The 13,604-nt window shown below is 38.4% G+C and overlaps 1 protein-coding gene across 2 annotated transcripts in view; it reads left to right on the top strand.

Moving 5' to 3' along the window:
• Nucleotides 1–13,604, top strand: part of grid2 (glutamate receptor, ionotropic, delta 2) — a 456,461-nt gene that overhangs the window by 375,461 nt on the left and 67,396 nt on the right. For both annotated transcript variants that reach the window (XM_072387763.1, XM_072387764.1), the window contains exons 12-13: nt 6,580–6,718; nt 13,376–13,571. In XM_072387763.1, coding sequence (XP_072243864.1) covers nt 6,580–6,718; nt 13,376–13,571 — 335 coding nt within the window. The remainder of the gene's footprint in view (nt 1–6,579; nt 6,719–13,375; nt 13,572–13,604) is intronic.

Below are 13,604 nucleotides of genomic sequence, written 5' to 3'. Positions count from 1 at the left end.
GTTGCCTGAAGAGGCTGTAAACCATTGATGCTGGGGCTTTTCTAGGTGTATCTGTTTTGATACAGATTTAAATATGAACTCATTTACAGAAAAACCAAAAGATGCTCTTCATATTTTTGTTTTCTTTCTGTTTTTTCCAGTCAAAGTAAGCAAAGTTACACAACACAGAGTCATGCTGTGTGAGCAATCATTTTTGTAGTGCATTTTGGGACATTGCCTGGCTTTCATAATGAACAAGTACTTTCATTAATGAGACATTGTTCTTTTTAACAGCCTCCTCTCTTTGAATTAGAGACTCTCTAGACATTGTTTTTTTTTTCAGGGGTTAAAGCTTTAAGAAAACATCTGTATAGACTTCTGAAGCATGAAAAGTATTTGATTCATAGGCTGGATAATGAACGGGAAGAGATCATAATACTTAAAAATGAATATTTCTCTTTCATAATAAGCACCCGAGAAGTGCATGCCATGCTCCAAAACCAATTTGTGTTTTTATTGCCTTGAAATACTCTTTGTGTGTCACTTTGGTATGTTCATCCTTTGTACAGTGTTACGAGTTCAAACTTAGAAAAGTATGGAAACTAAAGGAAAGTGAATACCGGACAAACACTTCGCGACATCCACTAACTTGCAAGATTTTTATTGCACTCTTGTATTTTTGAGCTTGCTGCTGCACCATCCAGTCAAGAAATCGTTCAGCTAGACACTTCTCAATGTCGTAAAAGAAATGGTCCAAAGAATGGTTAAGATAGACTTACATCATTTGGTGGTAAAATTGCAATGATTACCATTGGGAGCTGATATCAGCTGAACAGTTTCCAGTTCTCCGTTGCTTGTTCAAAAATCTTTAATGTAATGCTCAAGTTCCCTTTATCTAGAGTGTGATGCTGCAACTCTGATGAGACCGCAGAAAGGCTGGCAGCGGGAATGTAGATTTTGAAAAATGCATGCTGCATTTGATAGTGGTAGATTTCCAGGGATGTGGAAAGAAAGTGTGAAGTCTCCTCAGTGTCTGAACTTGTAGAGTTGTGAGCGGAAAGATCGTTCAAATATGCTTCTACTCAAGCTGTTTTGTGGGATATGTTTAGACATGTTAAAGTCGCTGCATGATGACATCTCAAGCACTGCTCACAGCAGTTCCGCACAATGAACTAAGTGATTGGAATTGCTCACAGTGACAGTATTCAGCAGTGAAGAGGACATTGTCAATGAACCTTGCACAATGATAAAACAAGTACTCAACATTTTGTCTGCAACTTCTTGGCCACTTGGCCACTTTAGCTGGTGACCTCCTCCTCCACTCCTGTGCTGCAGATTGTTACTATGCAGGTTTATACAAAAACATTTGCGCATGACAGAATGTCTTAACTCAGGCTGCACGGTGACCGCTTTTTTTTTCTGCATCGCAGATAGAAAATGTGAATTACTCTCAGCTGAACACCAATCACATCTTCAGAGGCTATTGTATGTACTCTGGTTTAGCTCAGCTAGGTTTGAGCCCCGGCACCTCCGGAGTACCTCACTTGCTCAGCTGGGCTTTGGCTGAGCTTGTTAACAGGTGAAAGAGGCTTGATCTCCAGAACTGTGGGAGCCATTTGTTTGACTGAGAGTTGGCTTTACCATAATTGCTTGATTGTGCAGAATTCTTTCTATGTAGTCGTTCGAGCTGTTTTTGCTTATGATAGGCCTTGTAATACATAAAAAATATTTATATACATGTTAATATGGTAAAAAAAAATAATAATTTAACCGACTTTGATGCTTTGTGTTCCAACTAATTTTAAGACATTGACTGTAACTCGTTTACAAGCTGAATAAAGTAAAATAATCTAAGAATTTGAGTTCTTTGCAATACAGTTAGATACACATTTTAGAACACCGTCTTCTACTTAACCAGCAAGTATGGGACATCATCTTAGTAAAAGAGAAATTTTCAAACATTTCATCCTTTTAAATACGTGACTCGTTAAAATAGTTCAATAAACCCCAGAAAAATACTTATAACTGAAAAGAGTGTTTTATTTTGAATGCTTTGGCCTCTTAATCATGCATCTGATTGACGACATCATACGCAGGATCAAGGGGTTTTCCGTTTAATCACCTTCTGCTGTGATTAGTTTCATTCAGGACTGAGGAATGGGGTAATTTCTGTTGTTCTCATACACATGAGCTATCAATGTTCTTGCTTTATGTCTGACCTGAGCCCATAATGAGCCAACGTGTGTTCACACTTGAGGTCTCTTGTCTATGACTACGTGTCTCAATGACATTAACTATATAAATAAAGATTTTATAAAAACAAATTTCTCATATGGGTTCAGGTTAGGTTTTTTAATAGATATTTTTTTTTATTTGCCATACTTTATGCTGCCTGAATACCAAGTATTTATTATTAGTTGCAATCTAGACACGTTCAGTTTCTTTCATCATTTGAACTGCCTCACTATGACTCCTGTAATATTTGACGGCAAGTTAATTTGACTGAAGCAAGTTAATTCAGTAACAAGCGTGTCTGTGTTGCTGGTTCAATTGGCAATGAGACAAAAACAGGAAGACGGGAAATTAGAATAAAACCAGAGACAATTCTTCTGAATTGGAGTCGGAGAGAATCCTTTAATGCAATCAGAGAAGGTTGTTCAGAAGAGAGAGGAAAACTACTAATTACAAACTGCTTAGCTAACAAGAGTAGGAGACAGCAGCTTCTATTACTGGGAACAGCCCTCATGTTTTATGTAGCACTATCAGTTTTATAGTATTACTAAAATTAAGGATGAAGCCATGCTCACTTACGCAACACCCTCTCCTGTGGGGAGCAAAATGTCAAAAAATAAAGGGGAAAAAGAAAAGACATTGCAACAAAGACAAAAATACTAGCTGGTCAGCTATAAGTCTGGGTAGGAAATCACAAAATTAGATCAAGAATGATGAAATTGGAAGAGAATGAGAAATGCGTCCGAAATAGCAGGGCCGGGAGTTTCTAAATGAGGGAGCAAATCTTTTGCCCTGCAGTGTCAATCAGTCTGTCAATCATACAGCCAAGGGAACAAGCTGCCAACTATCTAGTTAACCAATCAATTACAGTATGTAGATGTCTGGCAGTTCACTTGGTCTTTCAGTCAAATCAGACAGGAGGTAACCCAGTAATTAGTGTCTTGCGACTTGTGATCTAAAAGTAGCTGAAAGTTAAAAAAAAAAAAAAAAAAGCTATGAAAAATGTAATATATATTTGGCAGCATATAAGTAGATAAAATGAGCTCAGACCTTCAACATCCTCGGTAGGATATGTGAGCAGAGTTGCCGATTTGACTGCCTATCGTAAAGAAGAAATAGAGAAACACTATTTACCCACAGCCACTGGAGAGCAAAGCAGAAGCTCTCAGAACATAGAACACAGCGGTAAGAATGGCGAGCTATATTGAGGAGACTCAGCAGGGTGCTTTGATGCTGCCAAGCTTTGTGTTAGCTAAGACTCCTCTAGAATCCGTAAACATACACAAATGCAAAGGCTCATACACTCTTAACTTTTTTTTTTCATGATCTCCACCAGAAGTAGATTGGAATTGTATCTTGAAAGATGGCTCACTAAAGCCTACAGAGAGGAGCAGTATAAAAGATTATTTTGCGAGTCGTGGCTATCCTTTAAAAGGAGCCTGTAAGACTAAGAAGACAACGAAAAAAAACCAACATCAACCACGATTGTTTTTGAAACCTTTTCTTCCTCATTTCTTTGTAATCATCACTACTTGCGAGGCAGTCAGCTTCATCCCCACGCTGACAGCATTTTTCCACTGTAGGTTGCAACATTGTATTGGCTTCACATTATTTATTTAGAGGGATTGTTAATTATGGACATCTAGCATACTATTGAATTCAATAGAATCTTAAGAATTAGGGATCCTAATCAGGTTCTGAATCATCATTAAATGTTTATTATGTTCGAACTGGGCCATGTCACATCTCTTATAAAACTGTAATGCAAATTTGCCCCTTTTTTTTCTTTTTTTTTTTTTTACTAATCCTGTGAACAGTCAAACTGAGCCAACAGTATAACCTCTTAGAGGAGGTAATGATTCACTGACTTGAGGGGATTGCTGACTGCTGTACTATTTCTGAATGGTAGCATCTGAGTGTTCTCCCCTGCATGAAAGATGGATTTGATGGTACACAGCATGAAGAATGCCCTGTGTGCAGTCATATACAGTTTTTAGTATGAGGGCTATGTTGATATCACAATACACTGAAAGTACTCACTTTACAGTGGCTTAAAAGGATGTGTGACGTCTGTATGTTTGGACACGATGATATATCACCTCTGTTTAATAGCATAACTAAAGACATGGTATACACCCTGTTTTTTTAATTTGAAAGCCTGTTTCTGTTGCTGGATCAAATTATCTTAGACCTCAAGTGGTGCGCTACTATAAACTGTGATCTTTGAAGTTTAATCACATTGCTTTATAATATCATACACCAAAAAAGAAATAATTTACTCAACTTAATTTCCTCACATTATCATTCCCTTATCAGCTAGTGACAGACACATTAGTTATTTTAGTATAAACTAATTGAGGAGACGTTATCAAACTCAACAGAATGGCCAAGAGAAGCTTTTGGGATCATAGCACCTTTAAAGTCTGTGTTTTCTGAGCTAACTCGACCAGTTTTTTTAAAGTAGCTCCAGAATAGACTAGTCCGAATAGAATAGTGTCAGAATAGACTTGAATAAACAATACACTTTAGCATTAAAATAGCAATATTAATACAATGTTCACTCTTTTCAGCATTTCAGCAGAAGAATACTTAAAACTATGAAAGTGTTGTTTGTGATTTGATCCAAACTTTGTCAAGGGACACAAATAATATAAAATAAATCAAAGAAACTTGCCTTCCCATTTTAACATGAAAAATGAAAATTGCTCTGAATCTACACAGTTGCTTTTTCCTCACGCAACTTACTCAGCCCTCCATGGATGCTGCCAGTATGAAACCAATAAATCCCCAAATACCTTTTGTGGGTGGAATGATTTACAAAGGTTGTGTCTTAGAAGCTACTCGAGTCCAAGATAATACAGTCACAGTTTGACATATATTTAGACATTTCTTGGCAGAGCACATTATGAGAGGAAAGCATTGATGTTTGTTTGTTGCACGCATCCTAAGAAAATTGTCAACTCTTCTCCCCACTGACAAAGCTGCATTTTATTAGAATTATTTCTCATGACTGTTAGAACTTTTGATAGAAAAATGAGTTTCATGATTATCATATTTTATTGCTAGCGCGTTCTGACAACCTGATAAAGAGCAATAGGTGAACAGCCGGTGTTTTTTCCTCATTCTCTGTAGAGGAATTCAAAAGAACATAAAAGTTTGGCAAAATTCAGAAATTAACAAAAGAGCTCAAGGTGCCACATCAGTCAGGCACAAGCGATTTTGTGACTAGCATACAATATGGCACTTTATAGCTCCTTCAGGCTAGTGGTAAAACCTTCTGTCAACAGCAAACATATTGCATGAGAAAGCTATAGAAAAATTCTGAAGAGAGACAGGAAGATAATGCATTTAAATTAAATCAAATGCAATAAACCATGCAAAAGATAAAGATGGAAAAGGCGTGAATATGTTGGAGAAAGGAAGAGGGTAAGATAATGGGAACATGAAATTATGTGGGTGTCACATGTGTTATTGACTCTGGGTAAGAGGAGGTGGAAGCGAGGAGTGTTGCCTGGTCTGAGTTGATGCTAACAGCGATTCCCTGCTTCAAGGATGAATGAGGTTCTTTTTTTTCTTTCTTCTCATTAAAGACAATGACGGAAAGCTCAATCGTCACCGTGTGTGGTGGTGTTTACATATTTTGAAATCCATACTGAAATGTGAATAGAGGTGTATTTTACACAACAGAAAGGGTGGCCTGTAATCTATCAAGAAAGAAAAGCTTTAAAATAAAATGTGTTCTGTTCCTTTTCTTGTTGGTACACAAACAAATGAATTCTTTTTTATTGGGCCCAGAGCAGTGACAACAATCTTTTCTTTAATGCACATTAAGCTAAAGCCGTTACTAATGTTATTATTTCTTTTTTATATAGTGCAGCACAACTTTTAAAGAGCTGTTTTGGAGATAAGATGTGAATAAAGAGATTTTATATTTGTTGATAGAAAAGCCACTTGAATGTAACATGTTCCACACAACTATGCATTTTGTTTAGATTCATCGCACTTGTACAAGATTATTTATTCTTGTAGCAGAGTGCTTTAAGTTAAACTTGTGTGCGAACAGTTTTGTGTGCTGTTACTTTAGGTGTGCTTATATTTCTTATTTATATAACCCTTCCATTGACTTGTTATATTTGCTAACTAAAGGATGTGTTCTTTCTTTTTTTTTTAAATCTATTTCTTGCACTTTATTCTACGATGTGAAGATCAAAATGTGTTAATCCACACACAATCTTTTACTATCTGCTATCTCAACAGCTTAACCTTCTGAAGCAAATTTGTACTATTACTTAAAGATGTTGTACTTTTTTCTGTTATGGCCAACTTTTTCCAAACTGTGCATCTCTGTCTTCCTTTCTTTGTTTCTAGGTGGAGAAGTTCCCTACACCACCCTGGCAACAAGGATGATGATGGGTGTTTGGTGGATGTTTGCTCTCATTGTCATATCTTCATACACGGCCAATCTTGCTGCTTTCCTCACTATCACACGCATAGAGAACTCCATCCAGTAAGTATCAAACACATTCTTTTCTTTAATTTCTGAAAAATAAAATATGTTGCCGTCTGTCTATTGAGATATTAACAGTAGATGCACAAGAGTTAGTATTCTCCATAATACAAAGATAATCTCAACATCTAGACACCATAGATAGATAGGATATCATAATGTAATTGTGTGTGCGTGTGTGTGCAGGCACTCACAAGCACCCACACCCGCCCGACTCCACACCTGTTCACATCAGTGATTGTGGGTAGTTTTGTGTTCGTGACCAATTGTTTTGAACACAAAGAGACACACTGCAGAGTCCCTCTGTGTGCTTGATTGTGTCTCAGAGTGGAAATCCATTCTACCAGACAGCTTTAATGCATGAGAGGCGACACACATGTGCCTGCATGTGCGCACACACAAGCATACAGTCGCTTCCTTACCCCCCCTTTACCCTGTCTCAATCCCTTCGTCACCTCATCGTAAGATAGTAATTTCCTGTCCGTCTCAAGACTGTGTGTTTGCACCTGTGTGCGCAAGCGTGTGCGTTGTGTGTTGCACAGATGACGATACTGAAGATAATAAGCTACAAGGAAGTAGGGCTGTCGCGGTTGACGAATTCCTCCTGCGGTGAGTCAGGGCGGCTCAATATCGCAATATACGATATTATTGCACCATCTTTTTTTCTCTCTTTTTCTTCTTTTTAAATCTATCTATCTAGCAAATTCATTTGTCAATTACTAAATTACAAAACTCGTTGCAATATTTCCTCTGAAACATGGTGCTTACACATTTTAAAAAAGGTTATAAAAAAGACAGTTTTATTACACCTTTTATTTTACTGTTAGGCCTTTATGTCTGTCACTGTCTCTGCTGTACTTGCCGACTCCAAGCTGTCGGCTGGCACCGCTGCTCTGCGATTCTGTGTGGCAGGAGGCAGCGGCAGCCGCGTTTCAATAACTGGATGGTAGCTTGCCAGGTGAGCCCTTAAATTCGTTGCGTTTGCTCGTTTTACTTGAACCGTTTTGCCGCAGATTTTGCAGATTGGCTGGTTCCCCCTTTTCATTTGGCTGAAAGCCTAAATGCTCTCAAAAGACAGAAGTAACATTTGGTTTTGATACCAGTGCAACTGCCATTGTCTGCTTCTCAACGTGTGTTGTGGTGAGATCAGGTCAAGTGCGGTGACGCGGTGGGCCTGGGCAGCTCGCGGTGGGCCTCTTAATAACGCGATATTTCATTTTTGCGGTTACCGCGACAGCTCTACAAGAAAAGAAAAGAGTGGTTTAGGGAAAACATTGGGGAAAGAGTGTTTTTTATGCTCATTTTAGGTATCAAGGCAGCTGGCAAAGCTTTGTACTCTCTTAGCTGTGCTTTATCACACACATTATTTCCCCAAGCTCTGTGCCCTCTGTTTATCTATTCTTGCGATAATATGTTTGCCTGCTTACTTCCTGGTGGCACTAGGAAATACTCATCTCTCATTGGACTAATCAGCATGCTGGAGCATCCGTTATGCCCGGCAGTGCCACAGTTAATTGTGCTTGGCTTTGGAATAAACAACATTTATTTCTCCAAAACTCATCACTTGTTGTCTCTCAATTTGTTTCTGTCACTTTCTCGTTCATTCTGCTTTTCTCCCGCTTTCAAGTCTTAAGTGTCATCATGTAGCGAGACGTGAGCTGCATCTCTGCAGGTAAAGTGAGAGAGGAAGAATAGTAAGGAGATGTTTTGTCGTGCAGTCCGGTGGATTATCCTTAGTGTGTTTGCTTGCTTGCAGTTACCAGTGCCATAGTTATGTCTTTAATAGCATCAACTACAAGAAACATCAGCCTCTTCAAATGGGTTTGGACTAAGTGGTGAGACGGATCATTCCAGAAATATACCGAAAGTAATCTGAAAGCATAACAAAACCTAGTGGACTGTGTGAAGAGTGTGTAATCTATGATTAGATGCTGTGATTAGAATGCACTTTCTTTCTGTTGATAGTCTATTTTCATATTACAATTGTGTGACCGAGAGTGATTCGGGAGGTATAGAAAAGAGCAAGGAAGGAAATAAACTGGCGATAAAGGAAGGGAAGGCCGGGGAAGGATGGAGGCATTGCTCTTTTTAGTGTCTCCCAACAGGACAGGCAAGCTTTTTAAGTATTAATGCCCTTGTTTCATCCTGAAAATGAAATAACAAGTAAGCGTCAAGAACCCTCTCCGGACTATTTCACGCTTGGATGTTTTCCCTCAATTTCACAGTGAATCCTTTAGGAAAACAGTCAAGGATGACAGCAGAGGGGCGCAAAGAGAAGGTGCAAAAGACGAGAGAGACGAAAAGGAATAAGCATTTGAATATGGAGATGAAGAGACAAAGCAGAAAAGTTGAGACTGATTAGGAAGAAAAAGGGAAGAACGAGATTGAGGTCTGAAGTTTAAGAAAAAGACAAATGGGTAGAGAAAAGCGTGAGGCTGGAAAGATTTGGATCGAGATGACCAGACAGAGTGAAAATGTATTTTACAGAGAGAAAAAGTGAAGGAACAGATGGCCCCTGTTGAGAGAATGAATAGATAGAGTAGAAGAATTGGGAAAACCGGGAGGATTGTTGAAGGATAAAAAGTTTGTTCTCGGTCCTCTTCCAGGAAATGTCAACTGTTGATCGAGATTTGCGATGAAGTCGAGTCGGGCATTTTTATGAATGTTTGTCTTAGCTTTAGCTTTGCAGGTGACCACTCTGTCTGTTTTCTAAGGCAAAGGATGTGCTCAGTCAGGTCAAATGGCAGAGACTCGTGATTATTTAGTTTCCTTAAAATCATTGAACGACTCATGAGGTGCGATTGATTATAACACTCTGAAGTCATACCCTTAGTGATAAAGACAAGAAATTGTCCTTAAACAGCATCATACCAGTGATTAAAAGAACTATACAATATTTTGTTGAAAAATCTGTAACAATATGTAATAATATTGTCAAGCAATGACCATCAACAAAAGAAATAATCCTTAAATAAATTCTAATTTCATTGTATGAGGTTTACCCAATGTTACCCAGTGTTGACATACAAGACTGAAAAAATAGATTGTGTCAAAGGACAGGATGCAAACAGAGGAACAGGATATTTTCAGGCTATATTCTCCTGCCAAGGTCAATGCTCTTGTTCACAATGTTAAAGAAAGTGATCTGAATCAGCACCAAAGTTTAAATGGTTTCTTCCTCTACCCATGTTCTTCCTCTTCAATACGTTTCAAGAAATCCAGCCCGGTAGTCTTTGTGTGTAATCTTGCTGACAGACTGACAAACAAACTGAATTGTCTGTCTCAGATCTGCCTTGACAGAGGAATGTTTAGTTGCAGCTTGGAAATTTCACTACAGGAGCTAACTTTAAGAGCATGTTCAGCCGTTTCAGTCCACATACGCTGTAGACTGCTTTTTGTTCACAGTTATGTTATTATTATAGTATTATAGTATATTACCAATAGTACAGTAGTTGGCTCGACTTACTTTACAGACTAATTTCCCTATAAAATCAGCCTGATATTTTTCTATTTTAAAAAGTAATATGTGGCTGCAAATGGATTTTTCACAGGCAAACACTTATTAACATGCAATTAAAAGGGACTCTTACTTGTTTCTTATTCACTTTTTTTGTCTCTCGTTTACTCAGTCATACGAACACACGCATACACCCCCCCCCCCCCCCACACACACACACACACACACCCACACTGACTATTTGTCACAAAATACATTCAGCTGCTGTTCACTCCATTTGCTTGCTCATTGAGCTGCTCGGGGGAATATAATTGCTTGCAAAATGAGCTAGCATACACAGAGGAAGTGTGTGCACACGCACGTATACACAAAAAATTAAATTCACATAAAACACTCACAAAAAGACAATTAAATGCATAATTCCCGTATGCACATAGTTCCATGGCACTCCACACACAAAGTAATAAATAATCTTGAAACAATCTGTTACTGTTTTATTGAAATCCAGAAACATAGGTTGACTTATTTTTGACACCTTTCGGACTCTTTTTACCTTGTTTGTCATTGTGCACAATCTTTTTCTTTTTAATTCTTAAGATGCATTCTTCCCTTATCAATGTAAATCATTCCAGTTTATTGAATAGAATGATACTCCCATCGAGTGGACTCCCACGCAGTTAATTTTGTACGTAACATAAAATACGTCACTGTGTCGAGTTTTTGATGTGGACAGAAATGGCCCGTGGTGTTATTTGTTGATGTGGAGCTGAGGAAGCCTCTGACTGAGCACACTTAGTTATTTGATCACGTTGTTATCTGGAGACAGGGAAGTGTTGTCCATTGGGATGAGCAACATATGCAGCATTCTTCTTTGTATAATTTTTAAAAGGTCATTTTAAGGTGTTGCACATTTTCATTCTCTCTCTCTTCACCATCACTGATCAAAACCATTAATCTGTTTTACTCTACTTGTCAAATGTCAGTGCATTGATAGAATTTTAGCTTAAAAAATATCCTTAAAAAAGGGAAATCAAACCAGAGCCTGTATGTGAGTTACTGTGGACATGCTGGACACTTGTCTTAAATCGTGTACAAACTCTTTGGATCTATTTGTTTTATTATTAATCACATTCAAACTATCTGAGTAATTAGTTAAGCCAGCATAAACCCAATTCATGTTTTTGATTTTTTTTTTTTAATCCCCACAAAACTCTAGTCATCGAGACACCATATATAGATAAGATATCATAATGTAATTGTGATTGTGTGTGCCTGCTTGTGCACGCACACACAAGCACCCACGCCTGCCCTCCTCCACACCTGTTCACATCAGTGATTGTGAGAAGTTTTGTGTACATGACCAATTGTTTTGAACACAAAGAGACACACTGCAGAGTCCCTCTGTGTGCTTGATTGTGTCTCAGAGTGGAAATCCATTCTACCAGACAGGTGTAATATATGAGAGGCAACACACACACGTAATGTAATATCTAACATCTAATCTTATGCAGGCGTTATACATGTTTCTCTCATTCTCCGTCTGTTTCCCCTGCAGTGCACCATTAAAGAACAAGCCTAGAGTCCCTACCATATGAAACCAATTCACAAAGCGGGAATCCTGGTCAAAATGTGCACTAATAAGCCAGTATACTCTCAAGGGAATGCAGTGGGGAAGGGAGATTATTAAGGCCAAAGATTAATTGACAGCAATAAAAGATTCATGTTCATGGCAGAGTTCGTTAAAATCTTCAAAGGACTTTTTTTTTTTTGAATGGGTCAGAGATAATTGAGGAGGGCATAAGAGAGGAGGAACAACAAGGGCTGTCCATCTCTGAATATGTTATCTCATACCATACTGTACAGTATGTCTGTCTGTGTGTATGTATTTTTGTCCAAGGAAACAAACAACCTCGTTATGATGCAAGCAATACCTGTTCCTATTTTTGCTCATTGTCAAATCTGCTTTGTGGGAATGCTGCATTACAACTGAATTAATGACATCTAATACTGTACACCGACTGTTCTTCATTAAGGGGAACATGTTGAGTGTTTTTGTTTGCATGCTTTGTTTCCCAGATGAGAGTATCTCAAATCCACGGGTGGTATGTAGGCACACATTTAACAAACAAACAGTAATTAGATCATGTAATGGTTCTCCATTACATTCCCAAACTCTTTGAAAGGCAGCCCATGCACGGTTGCATTGTAATTAACAATGGCTTGTATATTCCCCCAGAGGTGCTAATTTATGGGTGAAGAGTGGAGCAAAAGAGAACCAAAGAAAGAAGTTCAAGGCAGTGTGTAGTTTTTCTGAATTTTAGTTCTTAGTTATTGTCTCCCGGTAATAGGTAACGATAACAAAGTTGTTGACCAAGCCATCTTATTAAGTGCTGTGAAAAGTGTGCTACTGTCTAAAGTTTTCCTCTCTCTTTTTATCTCACGCTGTAGGGACCAATTCCCATTTTTTCTCATTTTGCCCAGTGTCAGTTACATTATACTGCTGACTCCCCCTGTTTTGCTGAAGAGCACGTAGAAGTCATTCATTCATGGGAAGGTGATGGTGTTCGCCACCAAAAGCCACCCTCTTCAGACCCTACGACGGGGAGTTACCAAAGACTTGATTGTTCATGTACATAAAAAGAATTTTGCTCAGCCTGAAATTCTTTTTAGGCGTGTACTTTTCCACTGATGCATCTCTTTAGTTTGCACAGCCTGGTCACTGCAGTGCATTTGCTGCATTATATACAAACTCTCCTGGTGTACTAAAATATTGTTTATTTGTTTATTCATTTAAGTCTACTTCTTTCCATTTTATCATTAAAAAAAAGTGTGCAGTTAGGGTGGACTCGGGACATTTATGTCTTTAACGTGCCATTCCATGTTACTATGGACTGTAAGAACAGAGACAGTCTTGATATTTTGTTGATTATCTGTTCATAAAAAATTTTAAAAAGCTGTCATTAGAAACTGTCATCTCCTCCCAATCTCCCAATTACATATTGCAGCATCTATCATGGATACTGCTGGCCATTAACTACAGCTACCAAAGAACAGCTAAAAGATTATTTGTGTGTCACCGCCATAACAGCACCATGTATATCTGCTTGATGTTAAGCTGAAACAAGCATATGGTGCTTTCAGTGAATAAATGCCTGAGATAATGAAATCTCTAACAATTTTGACCACTTCTGTCCTTATAGGTCTCTGCAGGACTTGTCCAAGCAGACAGAGTTGCCATATGGTACAGTCTTGGACTCTGCTGTATATGATCAGGTGCGCTCCAAGGCTATGAACCCCTTTGAGAGAGATCCCATGTATTCCCAGATGTGGCGGATGATTAATCGCACCGGAGGAGGAGATAATAACATGGAGGAGTCAAAGGAAGGCATTCGAAAGGTAGGCCTTTACCCGTTTTAATTGGTTATCTGT

Source organism: Leuresthes tenuis, unplaced genomic scaffold, assembly GCF_036924035.1.
Source record: "Leuresthes tenuis unplaced genomic scaffold, fLeuTen1.0.hap1 SCAF_6, whole genome shotgun sequence".
Classification (NCBI taxonomy): Eukaryota; Metazoa; Chordata; class Actinopteri; order Atheriniformes; family Atherinopsidae; genus Leuresthes; species Leuresthes tenuis.
The sequence above is the reverse complement of the archived record's forward strand: the minus strand, read 5'-3'. Positions and strand labels throughout refer to the sequence as shown.